We start from the raw sequence: 19,584 nt of genomic DNA, 5'->3' as shown, positions 1-19,584 counted from the left end.
TTTCTAATATCAGCTGGTTTTTAGATAGTTGAGGGAAAATATCTGTATTAAAGGTTATTTGTTATTTGTTATAGTTTATATGTGATAATTATACGTGATTTTAGAAAGTTTTAGAATAGTTATTCATTGCATCGTATTATACACAGATATTATGCAGATAGAAAAATAAAAAATTATCTTATTTTGATTTTTTTATTCAGAGAAAATTATCTGCAATAAGATACAATATGTGATTTTTCACAAAAAGTTTTTACGAAAAGCCTTAAATCATTTATTTTTCTTGAATGATCTTGATACATATTACATCCTATTCTATTCTATAAAATAAAGTAGTAAGGGTTTTTGTCTCAAGCTAAAAGCCTTAAAAATTGCTGGTCCAAATGGGTTGTACTTTCCAGTGAAGCTTTATAGGGGTAGTTTTAGGCTATTTTACTTCCCACCGAAACGCCCTCCCCTAAAGGCTAGGGCGAGGCAACTAGTCTAATATGTTTTATAAAGGCATAACTTTAAAAGCGAAGCTTTTTTATATTTATGCATAATGGTTGGTCTTTCTCTTATTAGGAAAACAGTAAAAGTGTCGAACTATGACGTCAGAAAAAATTAACAATTAACCAATGAGAGGCCGCTATATATTTCACCACAGTGAATACTGGCTTCTTATTGGTTAATTGTTAATTTTTTCTGACGTCATAGTTCGACACTTTTACTGTTTTCCTTATTAGTTCATTTCGCCTCGTTATAACTTTTTAAAGATTTGATGCACAGTTTAATAGCATATTATTTTGACTTATTTTTTTTGTATGTTATTTATACTTTACAAATGAACCTGATCATCCTTGTTAGTAGCAAAGTTACACTATAATTTGATTTGTTTGTCCAGCCGTCTAGATGCTGTGGAAAAAATGTGATTTTCGCAGCAGCTATTTAGGATAGATAGCTAAAATTTTTGGTTGCACCCCAAAGCATACAGTCTATAAATTACTTGGTCAGTCAGTCGTCGGTCTATCGGTTATGCTTCTTAAGGCATAAATACTTGTTTTTTTTTGTGATTTGCTTCTTATGTACCTTTTTAAATGCTTTATTGGAAAAAGATTCTCCCTCAATTTTAAGTGATAATCTAGAGAACCCAAGGGCATCATCTGCTTGTAATGGGATGCATTACTCTTAACACACACAATAGGATATTAGGTTAAGTAAAAATCCGCAAAACCTTTGATTGCATTCTATTTCTCTTGAAGTCCTTACTGTCAATGATAATGAGTTGTGCCTGTTTATGGGCCAAGATATTCCCCCTACTATCACTATTATTTTCACATGCCAGACAAAGCAGCAGTAGGTACAATTTTTAATGTCTCTTTAGCATAACGCAATGTGGTCTAGACTCGAACCTGACACATCCTTGCCAGCAAGCTATTGCTGCAGGTTTGCTACTTATGTATGTTAACATCCTTGTTTTCAGATTAATGCTAACCTACAATGTTACAACTATACATCCTGTTGCTATTAATTAGCCTTTCCAACACCCATGTAAACAGAGATAATATTCCCCATCATAAAATTGTTTACACTTTCTTCCTTATTCTCACATTATCTTACTTAATCTCGCAAAATGTTCCTTAATCTCACATAATCTTACTTATTCTTACAAATTCTTCCTTATTCTTACAAATTCTTTCTAATTCTCACAAATTCTTAATAATTTTTACTGAATTATCCATGTTTTCAGATTAATGCTAACCTATAATGTTACAACTATACATCCTGTTGCTATTAATTAGCCTTTCCAACACCCACATAAACAGAGATAATATTCCCCATCATTAAAAAGTTTACACTTTCTTCCTTATTCTCACATCATCTTATTAATCTCACAAAATGTTCCTTAATCTCACATAATCTTACTTATTCTTACAAATTCTTCCTTATTCTTACACATTCTTCCTTATTCTTACAAATTGTTCCATATTCTCACAAATTCTTCCTCATTCTTACAAATTATTCCATATTTTCACAAATTATTCCTTATTCTTACAAATTCTTCCTTATTCTTACACATTCTTCCTTATTCTTACAAATTATTCCATATTCTCACATCATCTTACTTATTCTTGCAAATTCTTCCTTATTCTTACAAATTCTTTCTAATTCACACAAATTCTTAAAATTTTTACTGAATTATCCATGTTTTCAGATTAATGCTAACCTACAATGTTACAACTATACATCCTGTTGCTATTAATTAGCCTTTCCAACACCCATGTAAACAGAGATAATATACCCCATGATAAAAAAGTTTATTTTGGACTCATGATTAGGAATAGCACAATAACATTTTTAGTAGCACAGCTACTTTAAAACTAGTGTTTGTCTGATAATTAGGAATTGACCCACTTACACTTGAAAGAAAATAACCATAAATAGCTTATTTTTTTATTGGCTTGGGGAATTTATACCTTAAAAAAGTATTTTATGGTTTTTAACAAAATATTCATTAAATCGGTTTTTAAAGTGGGCGATTCTAAGAATTATATATTAATGATTAAATTTTGTTTGATTAAACACACCTCCCTACAGGATATATCCCATAATATGAAATACTACTCAAGAGTTTGTTGTCTACAGATTTTTAAAAATGTTGGTCTGAATAGGTTGTACTTTTCAGGGAAGCTTGTTTGACCTGGTATTAGGCTATTTTCCTGGATCCTTGACTATATGGCATTCAAATCCCTGTCAAAACTGTTGACAATCCAACCATTTGTATTTTTATCTCAACTTTATAGCTTTATAGAAAAATAGCCAATGCTGACTTTATTTTGTCAATCTAATGGCATTACATTGATTTAAAGGACATTCAAAGGACAAAAAGATTGAGTAAAAATTATTAAAAATGTTTTTGGTATAAAAAATAGATTAGCCTCATTGCATGGAGATTGTTGGCTGGATGTTAAAGTTACAAGATTACCTAAAAGGTAAGTTTTAGTTACAGTATTGCTTCAAAATCAATTAATAACTGCTGTATTCTCAGCCGTACTGAAAAATCATGTCTTAATGTTTTTAGTTAATTAAGTTTAAGCTTGGCATAATGATTCCTTTAACATTAAGGTACCTTTTATTAAGAATAGTTTCTCAAAATAAAATTTTTCTTGATTTTGGAAATGTTGATTGCTTTAATTATTAGCTAAAATGTTACAAATGAAGTATCTCTATAAATCATTCTTTATTTTAATGGTTTTGAGATTGATATTTAGTAAGATTTTGTTGATTTTGCTTAGCTATTACATATGTTGTCATACTTGTTTTTTTCTTTTAAAGCAACGTTTATCTATAATTAGGGTCGTACGTCCGTCTGTACGTCCAGAAAAATTTGCTCTTTTCATTGATTTAAACATGTTAGAATAATCCTATCATTTTTAAACTTGACATGATGATTCCTATGACAAGCATAATTGTATCAACCAGAAATTCCGTATGTCTATTTTTAAAAGCGCAGCTTTTCTTTAATTAGGGTCGGTCCTTCTTTATGTCCGTCCATTACAGTTAGCTTTTTTCGTAAATTTAAACAGGTTAGAATTGTCCTCTCGATTTCATGCTTGCATGGTGATTCCTATAACAGTTAGGTACGTCTTAGAAAGCGAAGCAACTCTATAATCGTTACCTGAAAGTCCATACGTCCATTTAAAACAAGCTGTTTTTATACTTTTTGACATCAAATTTTTTATTGTTAAAATTATCATATTCTCCTGATTTTTTTAATACTGATTCCTATTACAACAAGGTATAGTGTTATAAGCAAAGTCCTAAAAACGTCAGTATGTCCTTAAACAGTAACATGTATTTAATCAGTTGTGCAACAAATTTACTTACAATTTTGTAAAGCCATATGCAGTTAATATTCAGTTTATTCAGTTCTGACACTATACAAGTGTTAATGTTCGTTTGTCCTACCAGTTTAGAGCTTCGCTTTTATGGATGTTGTCATCATTGTTCTAGGTATGAAGACGGGCGCAGCAGCACCCAACAGTTTATGTCTACATGCATACCAAAGAAGTACACCCAGCCTGTACAAGCATTTGATGATTATGTTGATACAGTTCGATATGAGAGAAATGGTCCTTACTTCTTTGTTAAAGAAGAAGGTAAAAAAAGTCAGGGAGGGAGGGGACATTGGGATTTTTATTACACTTGTCACCCAAGTTTTATAGTAATGTTTTCTTGTTAGTTGGCTTTACTCTTTGGGGAATTTTCTTGAATATTGATTGATTGGTTCATTAAGTTGAGTATCCAAATGTTTCAACCACTAATAATAATCTGCAGAAGGGATAATTTTGTGTATCATAACTGGGGACTTACATAAATCTATCGGCCATTGGCTTATCCAATGAAATAAAGTAGTAAGGTCTTTTTTGTCTGAAGATTATGATTTATATCACGGCTTAACCGATATTGTGTTCTCTATTTTAGGGAAAATTCACATATGTCATGGGGTTTTAGGCTATTTTATTTCTAAGCCGCCTTATTACCGTGCTAATTTGGAAAAATATCATTCTTTAATTAGAGGTTTGTATTTGGATTAAAGAAAGTAATTAGATATAACCAACAAGCGAAAAAAATCTAAAATAATATTTGGGGGGCAAATGGAGAGGTCATAAATTTTACAATGTGTTGCCCCCCAACGACAGCTGAAAAAGACGTATAAGTTTCGTGATTTTTTCCGAATTAATTTCGTTATTGGTATAAGCTAATTCAATACAAAAAGCCCATATTTTATGTAACTGGACAAAGTGTCTCAAAAATCAGCCATGTGACGTCATAAAAATGAATGACTAGAGGTTTTCTGTCCTACTTTTCATCTTATTTCTCTCATTTTTATGACGTCACATGGCTGATTTTAGAGACTTTTAGTCCAGTTACTATTTTATTAACTAGCGGCTTCGCCCCTAGCCTCTAGGGGCTTTGCCCCAAGAGGTATAATTACATCTTCTATTACTTACCCAGCAGAACGGATCGCAAATTTTCGCACCTACCCAGCAGGAAAACATTTTCTCGATTAAATAACGAATTCGCAAAATTCGTAAAAAAATAGTCTAATGTGTTCTCAAGAAAATTATTGCTGGTGCTGCTCATAGTCTAATGTGTTCTCAATAAAATTATTTTTTTGGGGGGGGTGTAAATTTTCCTTTTTTTGGGGGTTGGGGGTGTCCCACCCCCCAAGAAAATAGCTTAAAACCACCACATGACCGATAGGTAGATACCCTGAAGAGTAGAATCCGATCGGTTCAGTGGTTACCGAGATCTTAAGGGACGGACAGACAGACGGACAGACGGTCAGACGGACAGACGGACAGACGGTCAGACGGACAGACGGACAGACATCGTTCTACTTTGTATTATAGATAAAAAGGCATCAGTTTTCATGAGAACTAATATTGTTTAGAAAGAGATGTATATGCAGCCGATGATTTGAAACCAGTTGAGAGTGGCAGTCAAATCCAGGTAAACATATAGACTGACAGCCAGATAGACAGACAGACAAACAGATAGAAAGACAGACAGACAGACAAATAGACAGGCAGATAGACACACAGATAGACAGGCAGATAGACACACAGAAAGACAGACAGGTAAAAAGACAGACAGGTGAAAATACAGACAGAAAGACAGACAGAAATACAAATAGAAAGACAGACAGATGGACAGAGGGACAGACGATGTTTGTCAATTAGCAATTAAAGTCATCTTCTTTAAAAAAATTAATCCATAAACATTTCTCTAACCTATTCAATTAAATGTATCTTTTAAGCACGTTTTATTATATGTTGGCCGAAAATTTGCGTACTTTTTATCGAATTTTGATTGGTTAGTTTCAAATTAGCAGTGTCAAAACTTTTCAGCAAATAATTATAATGTACAGGAGGGGTAGTTTTATTTATCATTATTGGGGATATATGTAGATTTAAGGTCCATTGTCTTATCCTTAAATATCCCTGAATATTACCCATTATTGTATTTCTGTAGCTGTCTATAGTGCCCTAGTAAAATAGGGATAAAATAGATGTAACTGCTTTTAGGTCTACCTACTCTATTGACGTCAGGAAATACCCTATACCCCATCTCTTTTCTAGGATGTTTCTTTCCCCCTTCCCTTTCTCTTTCCCTCTACTATGACGTCAATAGAACACGTAAGCCAATCGCGGTTACACCTATCCCCATTTTGCAAGGGCACTATAGACAGCTACAGGAATACAGTAATATACAGGGATATTTAGGGATAAGACAATGGATCATAAATTGATATATATCTCCAATAATGATTCTGTAGATTATAATTATTGATTGAAAAGTTTGGACACAGCTACTGTATTCCTTCTAGCTGCTTATGGAGAAAACTGGCCTGTCCTGTCTTATGTCTATAGATGTAGCAAGCTCTGCTAGTCCCAATCATATGGAAGTGTCAGGTACCCAATCTTATGTAGTGTCAGGTACCCAATCATATGGAAGTGTCAGGTACGCAATCTTATGTAGTGTCAGGTACCCAATCTTATGGAAGTGTCAGGTACCCAATCTTATGTAGTGTCAGGTACCCAATCTTATGGAAGTGTCAGGTACCCAATCATATGGAAGTGTCAGGTACTCAATTTTATGTAGTGTCAGGTAACCAATCTTATATAGTGACAGGTACCCAATCTTATGGAAGTGTCTGGTAACCAATCTTATGTAGTGTCAGGTACCCAATCTTATGGAAGTGTCAGGTACCCAATCTTATGTATTGTCAGGTACCCAATCTTATGGAAGTGTCAGGTACCCAATCTTATGTAGTGTCAGGTACTCAATCTTATGGAAGTGTCAGGTACTTAATCTTATGTAGTGTCAGGTACCCAATCTTATGGAAGTGTCAGGTACCCAATCTTATGGAAGTGTCAGGTACCCAATCTTATGAAAGTGTCAGGTACCTAATCTTATAAAAAGTGTCAGGTACCCAAGCTTATGGAAGTGTCAGGTAACCAATCTTATGGAAGTGTCAGGTACCTAATCTTATGGAAGTGTCAGGTAACAAATCTTATGGAAGTGTCAGGTACCCAATCTTATGGAAGTGTCAGGTAACCAATCTTATGTAGTGTCAGGTACCCAATCTTATGGAAGTGTCAGGTACCCAATCTTATGTATTGTCAGGTACCCAATCTTATGGAAGTGTCAGGTACCCAATCTTATATAGTGTCAGGTACTCAATCTTATGGAAGTGTCAGGTACTTAATCTTATGTAGTGTCAGGTACCCAATCTTATGGAAGTGTCAGGTACCCAATCTTATGGAAGTGTCAGGTACCCAATCTTATGAAAGTGTCAGGTACCTAATCTTATAAAAAGTGTCAGGTACCCAAGCTTATGGAAGTGTCAGGTACTCAATCTTATGGAAGTGTCAGGTACTTAATCTTATGTAGTGTCAGGTACCCAATCTTATGGAAGTGTCAGGTACCCAATCTTATGGAAGTGTCAGGTACCCAATCTTATGAAAGTGTCAGGTACCTAATCTTATAAAAAGTGTCAGGTACCCAAGCTTATGGAAGTGTCAGGTAACCAATCTTATGGAAGTGTCAGGTACCAAATCTTATGGAAGTGTCAGGTACCCAATCTTATGGAAGTGTCAGGTAACCAATCTTATGTAGTGTCAGTTACCCAATCTTATGGAAGTGTCAGGTACCCAATCTTATGTAGTGTCAGGTACCCAATCTTATTGAAGTGTCAGGTACCTAATCTTATGTAGTGTCAGGTAACCAATCTTATGGAAGTGTCAGGTACCCAATCTTATGGGAGTGTCAGGTATAGTGCCCTAGCAAAATGGGGATAAATGTCACAGCTTTTGGCCTACCTATTCTATTTACGTCATAGTACAGGGAACGAGAAAAGGAAGGGGAAGGAAACAGCCTAGAAAAGAGATGTGATATAGGGTATTTCCTGCCGTCAAAAGAATAGATATGCCAAAAACAGTGACATTTATACCCATTTTGCTAGAGCACTAAAGATAGCTACTGTATTTTGCGACTAAGGGTGGCTGAATTAGATTTTGGTTGCTGAGGGTAGCTGCGGCTAGTGGTCGCTTATTCTTCCTCCAAGGAACCAAGCTTTCTTGATTTTGCGCGTTTTTTGTAGGCTACTTGGGAAGAGTTAGGTAAGAATTTTGATTACTAAGTTTTAAAAGCTGGCATAATAAAACAAATGCCTTAGGGGGGCTTTGGCTTAGTTTGTAACTGCTAAGCATTGCATAATAATGCACAATTAATTGAAGTGCCTAATACAAATGACGTCATACAATAAAAATGACGAATGATAGGTAAGTATCAGTATGCATTTTAATTGACCAATGGAAAATGTATACTGGCCTATCATTGGTCATTTGTATTGTATGACGTCATTTCTTATTAGGCACTATAAGCTGCTTCCAATTAAATACAAAATATATCTAACTATTATTGTATTAAATTTTAAGGTCCATTAACGAAAGAGGACTGTGATTACAAGATAGTGACTTGCTATTTTTGACACTAGCAGCTGTGCACCTAAAGCCTAGAAGTCTAAAGAGTCATTTTTTAACACGAAATAAAATTCAAGAAAAACTCTATCCTAGCTGACTCATAATATGAACGAAATGAAAAAAATATGCCCTTACGTATCAAGATCTGTAAAATGTTTTAACCCTTGAGATGTCTTGTATTTAAATACCTTTGGTATTCTCCTATTAGCTGATCTAGACAGTGTGTCTCTAGGTTATCTCTATTCTAAATGCTAAATAAATAAAATATTTTAGGATTTGGACACATAGAACTGGGAATAATCAAGCAGGATTGTGACTGGAGGGTTCACACGGGAGATCAGGCTACCTGGAAACTTGGAAAAATTGTTCAGTTCCAACATCTTGGCACTCAAGGTAGAGAGTTTATGGCGTAAATGCATAGGTCACAATACAAGGGTCAGCAAGGTCAATTCAAAGGTCAACAAACATGTAAACTAGGTCAATGTATAAAAGTCAATGAATAACAGTTGGGGAGTTGAATCCATTTTTAGAGAAGCAGAAATATAATCTATGATTACTGTTTTGACCCTCTCAAAATCGTAATCTACCATTCAACTTTCCTCTCTCTTGGTGATGATATCGTCAACATAATTGAAATCATACATAATATTTTCAAATTATGTTAATCTTAGGAATGTATAAAATACTATTTAAAATTAAAAAATTTTTATGTAAAAATTGTAAAAACATTATTCAAAATTGTAAAAACAATATTAAAAATTGTAAAAATCTATCAACCACTTTTTGCAAAATCCACGGAATTCTAAACCACCTATGTATTATCAGTTGATGATATTTTTCTTAAATAAATGTTCTGAGGCTAACATAGGTTAGGTTAGGTTATAGGCTAGGAGGCCGAGCGCCCGCGGCTAGGCAGGCCAGGGGGCCGAGCGCTGCGGCCATATTGGAGACTATTTTTCTTAGAAAGCTACTTTTCTTAAGTAAATGTCCTGAAGCTACTTTGTCCTGAAGCTACTTTGTCCGAAGCTACTTTGTCCGAAGCTACTTTGTCTGAAGCTACTTTGTCCAAGATCCCAATGCAAAGGTCATCATGGTTAATAAAATGATCATCAAGGTCTATAAGGTCAGCGAGGTCTATAAGGTCATTATAAATGTCATCATGTCCAATAGAAAGGTCTATAAGGTGTTTAGAAAGGACATTGCAAAGATCATTGTGATCAATACTAAAGTCAGCAAGGTCAATAAGGTCATTACAAAGGTGAATGCAAAGGTCATCTTGGACAATAAAAAAGGTCAGATCATTATCTTTTTAGGTATTCTTGGCTTATCTGGGAAGGATTTGCCTGGGTCATTGAGGGGCTCTGAGGACTGGAAAGAAGTGGTATCCTTCTTCCCTGAAGATATCAACGAGAAGACTATCAACAACACTCTATGGATAGTTGATGATATAAGATTTAGGTAATTTTTATAATTCACTTTGTCTGTCCGTCTGTCCGTTAGCCTATCATATGATTAGAGTAAGACACTAGAGGAGGAAGGAGTTAAATAACTGTATGTCCCTATCTTAAGGGCTTTGTGCCGACTCTCAATTGTGTCTTTGAGGTCAACCTATAGTGTCAGGAATATTAATTCAGCCAAGTATCAGAAAACTATTTGCTAGAAGACGAAAAAGGTCCTTGGAAAAGGGGGGCAGGTAGTTATCTATATATACATCTATACTATAGATCTATTATCATAAATATATAGGGAAAGTGTAATTTTCTCGGCTTTTATTAAAGATATATAGCTGTTTTATTTCTTTGAGATATCCCTTTTTACAAAGCATCCAGTATAAAAATTACTTAGTCCGTCAGTCTGTTGTATGGAGTCATCCTTGCTTATTATACAATTTTTATATTTCAGGGAAGATGCTGAGCTAACAGATCCTGAATCCTTTGAGAGATTGTTTGGAGTAGGTACTAAGGATCTAGCAGAGTCTGATAAACTAAATAATACTGCTCTCAGTGTTGAAGATCTTTATATTCTACAGGAATTAAATCCTTGCAAATTTTCCAGTATGGCTTCGAATATCCCATGCATTAGTACAGGATTCAGCTATGCTCAAAATCTTGCATTGCATCGTATTACAGACAATTTTTTCATTAATATTAACATAAAAATCATAAAAATTAATACCAGTTTTTGTAAGAGTCTTCGGCTCCTCGGGGCTACAAGAAAAATGTTTAATCTTCAGGGAGGGAAGAGACATTGGACACAAAAAATTAACTATTCGTAGACCCAAAGAATTTTGGTACTATTTTATAGAATTTTTATATATTGCTTCCAAATTTAAAACATTTTAACAATTTACAAAATTATTAAATGGATTTGTAGATTAAAATTATTCGTGGAAAACTTTTGAAAAAACTATTCTTGATTTAATGAAAGTGTCCAATGTTTTTAAAGCACCAAATGAATTTTATCAAACTTTGGGTAACAGTATAATTTACATTCCAATGTCGCCTCCCTCCTTGCAAATACTCCAGATGTATGGAAAGAAACAATTATAAGGTAGCTACTTGATAGGGAGGGGATATTGGGCTGTTGATTGCACTAGTCTACACATTTCATATTTTCTTATTCGTTGGCTTAACAATTCTGGGGGGTTAAGTTCAGAATTTTTGATTATTTGGTTCATTAACTTTAGTGTCCAAATGTTTCAACCACTAATTTTAATTTGAAGAAATGATATTTTTGTGTATCATCATTGGAAATGTACATCAATTTATCGTTCATTGGCCTTTTCCTTTAGATCCCTGAGTAGCTAGGCTAATAATTATTTACGGATTTAAAACTCAGGGCAGGGAGAAGTCACTTGTGGAAAAACTACTGCAACACATAACTCCAGAAAAACTAGATGAACTGTTGGGTACTGATGGATATTCATTGAAGAATATTGAGGAGACAAACATAAAACATCCTATTGATAATTATAATCTGCTCAAGAGAACAGCTAGGACTTGGAGGAAGATAAAAGATACTGTTGACTCAGATCAGGTAAAAAATCAGGTAGGGAGGGAACATTGGACATTATTTTTTACCCAAAGTCTTATTACAACGTTATCTTTTTAGGTACTTTGGGTACTTGTATTAAATTTTGAATGGTTGGTTGCAGACGAATATAATTACCAACCTCCCCAGAGAAAATGCACCTAAAATTTGTTCCAAAAAAAGGAGCACCCAATCGGTATATCAAGCCTCATCCAGACGGACAGACATAAATTGTTCTACTTCGTAACATATTTGTAATATGTATCATTGTTTTTGGCCAGGTTTCAGGCTATTTTTTGATGTGTTAGATTAGCATAAGAGATTTTGCCTTTGGTACCTTTTGTGTGTGTTTTAGTGGTATAACACTCCTCCCCCTAAGATAAATAGCCTAAATCCTTAGTATGACAAGTAGGTAAATCCTCAAATAAAAGTAACAGAATATAAGTCTGTCTGTGTGTTCTAAAAGATCTCGCCAACCGCAGAACCGATTTGGATATCTTTTTAGCCTATTATAGGTTCTAGGAAGGATTATAACTATTTTTTTGGGAGGGTACAACTATCCTCCCAAGAGTAATCGCACTGAGAAAAAATGTCCAACCCCCCCCACCCATCGACTCCTCTAGGGTATCCGCTAGTTTAAAAAAAAGAGCTTGAATCGGTATAGCGGTTAAACTTACAAAAATAAAATAAAATTCCCTTTAAGGTTAGAGATCTAATCCTATTATATAAAGTAGTAAGCGTTTTTTGTCTGTCCCAAAGGATCTCGCTAACCGCTGAACCGATATTGTTCTCCTTTAGAGTGAAGCTTCTTATAGGTCCTGGGAAGGTTTTAAACTATTTTTGGGAGGGGGTCTTCACCCCCCTCCCCCCAAACATTATTTTTTTACTCTTCTGAAACTCAAATTTAAATAAGAAGATGTCGATTTTTCCCCCTACAACCTTAAGTGCCCCTAGAGGCTTCTAGGGGGCGTAGCCACTAGTAGCTAATATAGAAGTATACCTACCACAGTGGGATAATTGTAGAGTTCTTTTGTATTAAGGTTAGAGATCTAATAGCTAATATAGAAGTATACCTACCACAGTGGGATAATTGTAGAGTTCTTTTGTATTAAGGTTAGAGATCTAATAGCTAATATAGAAGTATACCTACCACAGTGGGATAATTAGAGAGTTTTTTTTATTAAGGTTAGAGATCTAATATCTAATATAGAAGGATACCTACCACAGTGGGATAATTGTAGAGTTCTTTTGTATTAAGGTTAGAGATCTAATAGCTAATATAGAAGGATACCTACCATAGTGGGATAATTAGAGAGTTTTTTTTATTAAGGTTAGAGATCTAATATCTAATATAGAAGGATACCTACCACAGTGGGATAATTGTAGAGTTCTTTTGTATTAAGGTTAGAGATCTAATAGCTAATATAGAAGGATACCTACCATAGTGGGATAATTAGAGAGTTTTTTTTATTAAGGTTAGAGATCTAATATCTAATATAGAAGGATACCTACCACAGTGGGATAATTGTAGAGTTTTTGTATTAAGGTTAGAGATCTAATAGCTAATATAGAAGGATATCTACCACAATGGGATAATTGTAGAGTTTTTGTATTAAGGTTAAAGATCTAATATTTAATATAGAAGGATACCTACCACAGTGGGATAATTGTAGAGTTTTTTTATTAAGGTTAGGGATCTAATAGCTAATATAGAAGGATACCTACCACAGTGGGATAATTGTAGAGTTCTTTTGTATTAAGGTTAGAGATCTAATAGCTAATATAGAAGGATACCTACCACAGTGGGATAATTGTAGAGTTTTTATATTAACCCATTAGTGCCGAAAGCCACTTTTATGGGCCGATCGAGCTGTAAGTTTCAGGGAAGCTTTATAATGGTCAAAACAGAATTCGTATTTTTTTGTTTTGCTCTAGTGGCGTGCACAGGAAAGTTGCAAAAAAACCCGGTTCGGCTTGGCCATTTTCAGTATGACTCAAAACCTATTAAATCAAGAAAAAAATTTGATACGTCGACACACTGAAATAGTTATTTATAGTATCGTATTATAAACACTAAACAGCTTCCCGTGGAATTAAAAATGTACAATTGTAAGAGAATCTACAAAATCCTATTTCTTTATTTGAACTGACAAACACAACAGAACATAAAGTAACTGGAAAAGTCAAAAGATAAATTAGCAATAACAACTTTGGAGACTTTTTTTCTTTAATTGTGATTGGTTGGTTTATTAAGCATGAAATGCTGCCAAAATGGAAATAAAAAAACAAGCGAAATTAGCAATAAGAACTAAGATTAACTATCTTGATAATCTGGCTACGAGATTGCGTGATGCTATAAAAAAAAACTATTCACCAAACCTCTATTATTCAAGTCATAAAATTCTAGTGAGGTCGTAAAACTTATTCGTATGTTAATATTTTCCGGAATTTTTATGATTTTCTGACAATGTTTGACCGTAAAGATATGTGAACATATGTAGTATTTTACAAATACATCCCAAATCTAGCATAAGTTGACCCCTTCTCTCTGTATGAAAATGTTAGCAGAGGTGTGAAGTCTCAATTTCCGGTCGTTTGAATATATCGGGGAATTTGTATATTTTTAGGGTTATTTTAGTATTTTGAAAATATTGAAAACAGTAACATTTCTCTACGAAATCACCCATCGTTTACGATTTTGAGTATGTTTTGAAAAATACTATAAACTAAAACTATCATTGTAAATACCAACCAGGCATTAACACCCGTTTTTGGTGCTTTCCCCCAGTTTTAAAACCCGGTTGACCTGTATAAACCCGGTTATTTTGACCAAAAATCGAAAAATGTAATTTTTGAACGCCAAAAGTGAGATGAACACTTTTTAGAACTTTGATACGATCCGTAATTGAAAACTACACAACCTCATGTAATCTAAAGAGCTACAAGTATAATACGAAGCGATTTATTTCAAATTTAGTGTTTCGGCTATAGGTGCCGCCGTTTTCGGGTAAAAAAACCCGTTGCTCGAAGTTTTAAAAGACACACACTACAAAAAAAGAACATATAAAATTTGGGTGTTACATATCAGAAAACGAGCATGAAACTATTGGGTGACACCTATAGAGATTACTAGGGTTATTAGGGGGGCTCAAACCCTTACTAATGACGTAAACTGTTATTTTTATTGGTTGAAAAGTTAAAACCGGGTAATAAAAACCGAAACCGAGCCGGGTATTAAAATTTTCGGGTATTTATGGCCAAGCCGAACCGGGTCATAATAGGGCGTAAAAAAACGATAAAAAAATCATATAAAAAATTATAATTTGAATAAAACGAATTCACAAATAGATGTACTTGTCAATAAACATTAGATTTCACAAAAAAAATCAGCGACTTTACTATAAAAACAAAAAAGTTAGAAGGGGTATTTTGAATTTTCATGATTTTCAAATTTTGTTGAGCTATACCAGCAAACGGAAGTAAGCTAAACTGCCTGTTCCAGGGGGAAATGAAAGTCAGGGTAGTAGAGGGGGGATTCATTCTGAGAATGATGCAATTATGAAGCCGGAAACCGGTTTTTTTTTCCATTTTTCGGAACCGGGTTTTGATGCCCGGTTCGGCACTAATGGGTTAAGGTTAGAGATCTAATATCTAATATAGAAGGATATCCACCACAGTGGGATAATTGTAGAGTTTTTGTATTAAGGTTAGAGATCTAATAGCTAATATAGAAGGATACCTACCACAATGGGATAATTATAGAGTTTTTGTATTAAGGTTAGAGATCTAATAGCTAATATAGAAGGATACCTACCACAGTGGGATAATTGTAGAGTTTTTGTATTAAGGTTAGAGATCTTATAGCTAATATAGAAGGATACCTACCACAGTAGGATAATTGTAGAGTTTTTATATCAACCCTTACAGCTCTTTGAGCCCCCCCCCCTCTAGTTTTTTCGATCTCATTTTTTTTGTAGGTAAGATGGAGAGCTGTAACTTCATGACTTTTTAAGTTTAGTAATTATACGTCGGCAAGAGTTGATTTTATTAGGATATCTGGTCTGTGTCGGTCGTGGTGTCCGGTCAAAGTCGGTTGGGTAGCAAAAAAAATTAGAAAAAATTCTAAATAAATCTTAATTTCTACATTATGACTTTTGTGTATAAGGTAGAAACCTAAACATTTTTTGGTGAATACTTAGATAACAATGACCATCTGAGAAAAGTGGTGTTATGACCGTTTGACCGCTCCCTGACCGACTTTATGACCGATTTTTGTCAAGCCTTTACTACAGACATATATCATGAATATCGTGGCTTCTATTACAGCTATAATTTTTTTTGGTAAATCCTTGAGCAATAATAAACAGATAAAAATATTAATTTGCGCCGCCAGCCGCCGTTTTACCGCCGTAACCGCCGAAAATGGCGGTTTCCGTTATTTGCCGTTTTTCGGCAATGATCAGAAAAAGTAATTTTTTTGTAATGAAAAATAAAAGTTCGTCCTAAAATTTGGTCATCCTAGCTGCAAAATTGGCCGCTAAGGAGCGGCTAAGGAGCGGTCTGACTGCTATGACTAGAAAAAGTAATTTTCTCTAAAAATACACATGAACCACAAGAAAAATATTTTACGTCTTTATCTGTACTAGGAGCCGAGATAGAGGGGGGGGTTCTTTGAGCCCCCCCCCCCCCCCCCCCCCCCCGATCTATTAAGGTGGGAATTGGGGCCCGATCTGTAAGGGTTAAGGTTAGAGATCTAATATCTAATATAGAAGGATATCTACCACAATGGGATAATTATAGAGTTTTTGTATTAAGGTTAGAGATCTAATATTTAATATAGAAGGATATCTACCACAGTGGGATAATTGTAGAGTTTTTATATTAAGGTTAGAGATCTAATATCTAATATAGAAGGATACCTACCACAGTGGGATAATTGTAGAGTTTTTGTATTAAGGTTAGAGATCTAATATCTAATGTAGAAGGATATCTACCACAATGGGATAATTATAGAGTTTTTGTATTAAGGTTAGAGATCTAATAGCTAATATAGAAGGATATCTACCACAATGGGATAATTGTAGAGTTTTTGTATTAAGGTTAGAGATCTAACAGCTAATATAGAAGGATACCTACCACAGTGGGATAATTGTAGAGTTTTTGTATTAAGGTTAGAGATCTAATATCTAATATAGAAGGATATCTACCACAATGGGATAATTATAGAGTTTTTGTATTCAGGTCAGAGATCTGATAGCTAATATAGAAGGATATCTACCACAATGGGATAATTGTAGAGTTTTTGCTCCCCTGGGACTATTACTTTTACAGGTATAATTACATTTTTCAGTATTAAAGTTTATACATTTCTATCGACTATGCCCCTAGAATTTTTTTAGGAATGGACTTTAGATTTTTTCCAGTGATGATTTCTCTTTGTAACCTCCTCAAAAATAGTTATAAAACTTTCTAAGGCCTTATGTATTTTTATGAACAATTTGTGTACCAAAGAATCTCGCTAACAGCTGGACTGATATGGTTCCCATAGGTCCTGGAAATAACTATTTTATTTAAGTGCCCTTAGAGGCCACTAGAAGGCGTACTTGCTGGCAATTGATAAATCATAATATGCTTAACCCTAACAGATCGGGCCCCAATTCGAACCTTAATAGATTGGGGGGGGGGGGGCTAATTTAGCCCCCTTCACCCTTTATCTTGGCTACTGTTACAGATAGAGACATAAATTTTCTGGTGGTTCATATTCATTTTTGAAGAAAATTACTTTTTCTAGTAATAGCGGTTAGACCACTCCTTAGCCGCTTTTTAGCGGCCAGCAGCCCCGAGGAGCCGAAGGCCCAGGACAAAAAAACGTAAATAAATCTTGATATTTTTATTTTGTGGAAAAGTGCCTTTACTTATACTGTACAGTTTATGATTTTTAAGTTATTAATCGGTTTGGAAGTCACACTGAAATTTTTTTCTTCTAGTTTTACCATGATATTAGTCCCAAAGAGATGGTTGAAGGAAAATTAAGTTTTGAAGGAACGACCTACCAAGCAGCAACTAGATTAAGAAAAGATGATGTACGACTCATAGCAAAGCTGGCTGCTGAAAAGAATATGTTAACTTCAGGTAAAAATCGGAATAATGGAAAGAAAACAAAGTAGCTTTTCCCCTGCCGGGGGTTCTAACCATGTGGAACAATCATTAACATTTACCTTACCTAAACCTCTAAAATAAAAATAACCATTCAAAAGCTGTCTATAATACATTGTGAATTATAACTATTGTTCTAGAAATCCAATGGTATGAATCCATACCTGGCTTGAGAAAATCCCTGGCCGAAGCAATAGAACATCACAATGAAGTCATATTAAATCCTGCCCTGGCTATCAAAGAAGAAGCTGTAACTTTCAAGGAAATTATTGTACAAATCAAATTAATGGATACAGAATATATGTGGATATTATGACAGGGGAAAAATTGTCGTTTGTTTAGGTTTAAGTCAAAGTTAGTCAGACAGCTATTAGGCAGGTTTTTAGCGATTTTTATATGTTCAATGTTTTTGGGGAAACGTGATTATCTCAACTCCTATAAAAGATAGACGACTGAAACTTATTGCCAACATTCTCATCAATATGGAGCATGATTAAGTATTTAACATCCAGGGTGGTCAGACTGCTTTTAGGCAGGCTTCTGGCTATTTTTATATTTTTCACATATTTGCCCATACTTTTGGTGTTTTTGGTTTGATTTTTAAATCTTTTTTAAATGACAGTATGAAAAATAAATTTCCTGTTGTTCTTAGGTATTTTTGTTTCCAAAGATGAAAGGACAGGTAGCCTTTTTTTGATTTTTTTATACATATTTTCCAGTATCTTTAGTGTTTTGGTCCGATTTTTAAAGTTTTTGGGGGAACACAGTAAAAGTGTCTGACTGATTATGACGTAACAATTTTTTTTGTTACGTCATAATCAGTCAGACACTTTTACTGTAATCTTTTTGGGGAGTATCAAAATAGATTTTTTTGTTGTTCTAAGCATTCAGTGTGTAATTTACTTTGACCATCACTCTGGCAGTTATCATATATAATATATATTTTTTTAAATAGAGAAAATATATAAAAAGGTTTCGTGATATTTTATTCAATAATCCTAATTTTACCAAATGCTCTTTAAATCATTTGTCCGTATTCTTATCTATGATTTTTTATGCTTCGCTACTTATGGATGTTGTCATCCCTGTTTATCTTAAAATAATTGTTAACTTATTTTTGTTGCGGTTTTTTATAGACCCAATTAACCTGATTTGTATATAATTTAAAGGACTCATATATGTACAGCAACATGGAAAATGGATTTGAAGAAATATTTGAAATACAGAAGAAAAAATTCATAGACAGTCTTGAACAGGAAAATAGATATATTAGATCTAGATGGCCAAACTGGTCCTATAATCTGTTAAGAAGTGCTTGAAAGTGTCATATGTGACGTCATAAAAATACACCTAAATCCCATCCATTTTTAGGGGAACGAAGAAATATTTAAGTGTTACAATTTCCTAAATAAAGCTTTATCATAAGAATTGCAACTATTTAGAGCTGACTAATTAAATAATATAAACTTTCAATAAAATTGCTGGATTATTTCTCTTCTGTTTTCCTATTGGCTGATTTAGATGTATAACCAGACCTAATTACCTGGAATTCCCTGTTGGGCATTAATATTCCCGACTCTATTGGTTGATTGTCAAAGACCCAATTAAATAAAAGTCAGCACAGGGTCCTCAGAGTGGGGACATTTATTTATTACACCACTTCTTCCTCTATTGTTTTACTCTAATATCTACTAGCGGCTACGCCCCTAAAAGCCTCTAGTGGCACTTTAAATGTTTGGTGTTTTAAAAAAAGTAATACGATTACGATACCTTGCAATTTTACGTAGGAGTCTCTATTCGAGGAAAACAAATTTCGATTTATTGTGATTTCTCTTGGGAAGGTGGTGGTACTTTCCCCCAAAATAGTTAT

The 19,584-nt window shown here is 34.1% G+C and overlaps 1 protein-coding gene across 1 annotated transcript; it reads left to right on the top strand.

Moving 5' to 3' along the window:
- The first annotated feature begins 2,845 nt into the window (after window positions 1-2,845).
- LOC145335172 (uncharacterized) lies at window positions 2,846-19,033 on the top strand. Its single transcript, XM_080180902.1, has 13 exons — window positions 2,846-2,969; window positions 3,991-4,136; window positions 5,435-5,493; window positions 6,371-6,455; window positions 8,802-8,921; window positions 9,842-9,986; window positions 10,431-10,587; window positions 11,367-11,564; window positions 16,800-16,889; window positions 17,546-17,690; window positions 17,855-17,985; window positions 18,367-18,396; window positions 18,884-19,033. Exons 2-13 carry the CDS (start codon window positions 4,025-4,027, stop codon window positions 19,031-19,033), a joined length of 1,422 nt encoding a protein of 473 aa, XP_080037028.1. The 5' UTR covers window positions 2,846-2,969; window positions 3,991-4,024.
- Window positions 19,034-19,584: the final 551 nt, after the last annotated feature.

This window comes from Acartia tonsa, chromosome 13 (genome assembly GCF_053477335.1).
Source record: "Acartia tonsa isolate MP-2025a chromosome 13, ASM5347733v1, whole genome shotgun sequence".
In the NCBI taxonomy this organism is placed as follows: domain Eukaryota; kingdom Metazoa; phylum Arthropoda; class Copepoda; order Calanoida; family Acartiidae; genus Acartia; species Acartia tonsa.
Note: the sequence above shows the minus strand (reverse complement) of the source record. Positions and strands in the feature narration are given on the sequence as shown.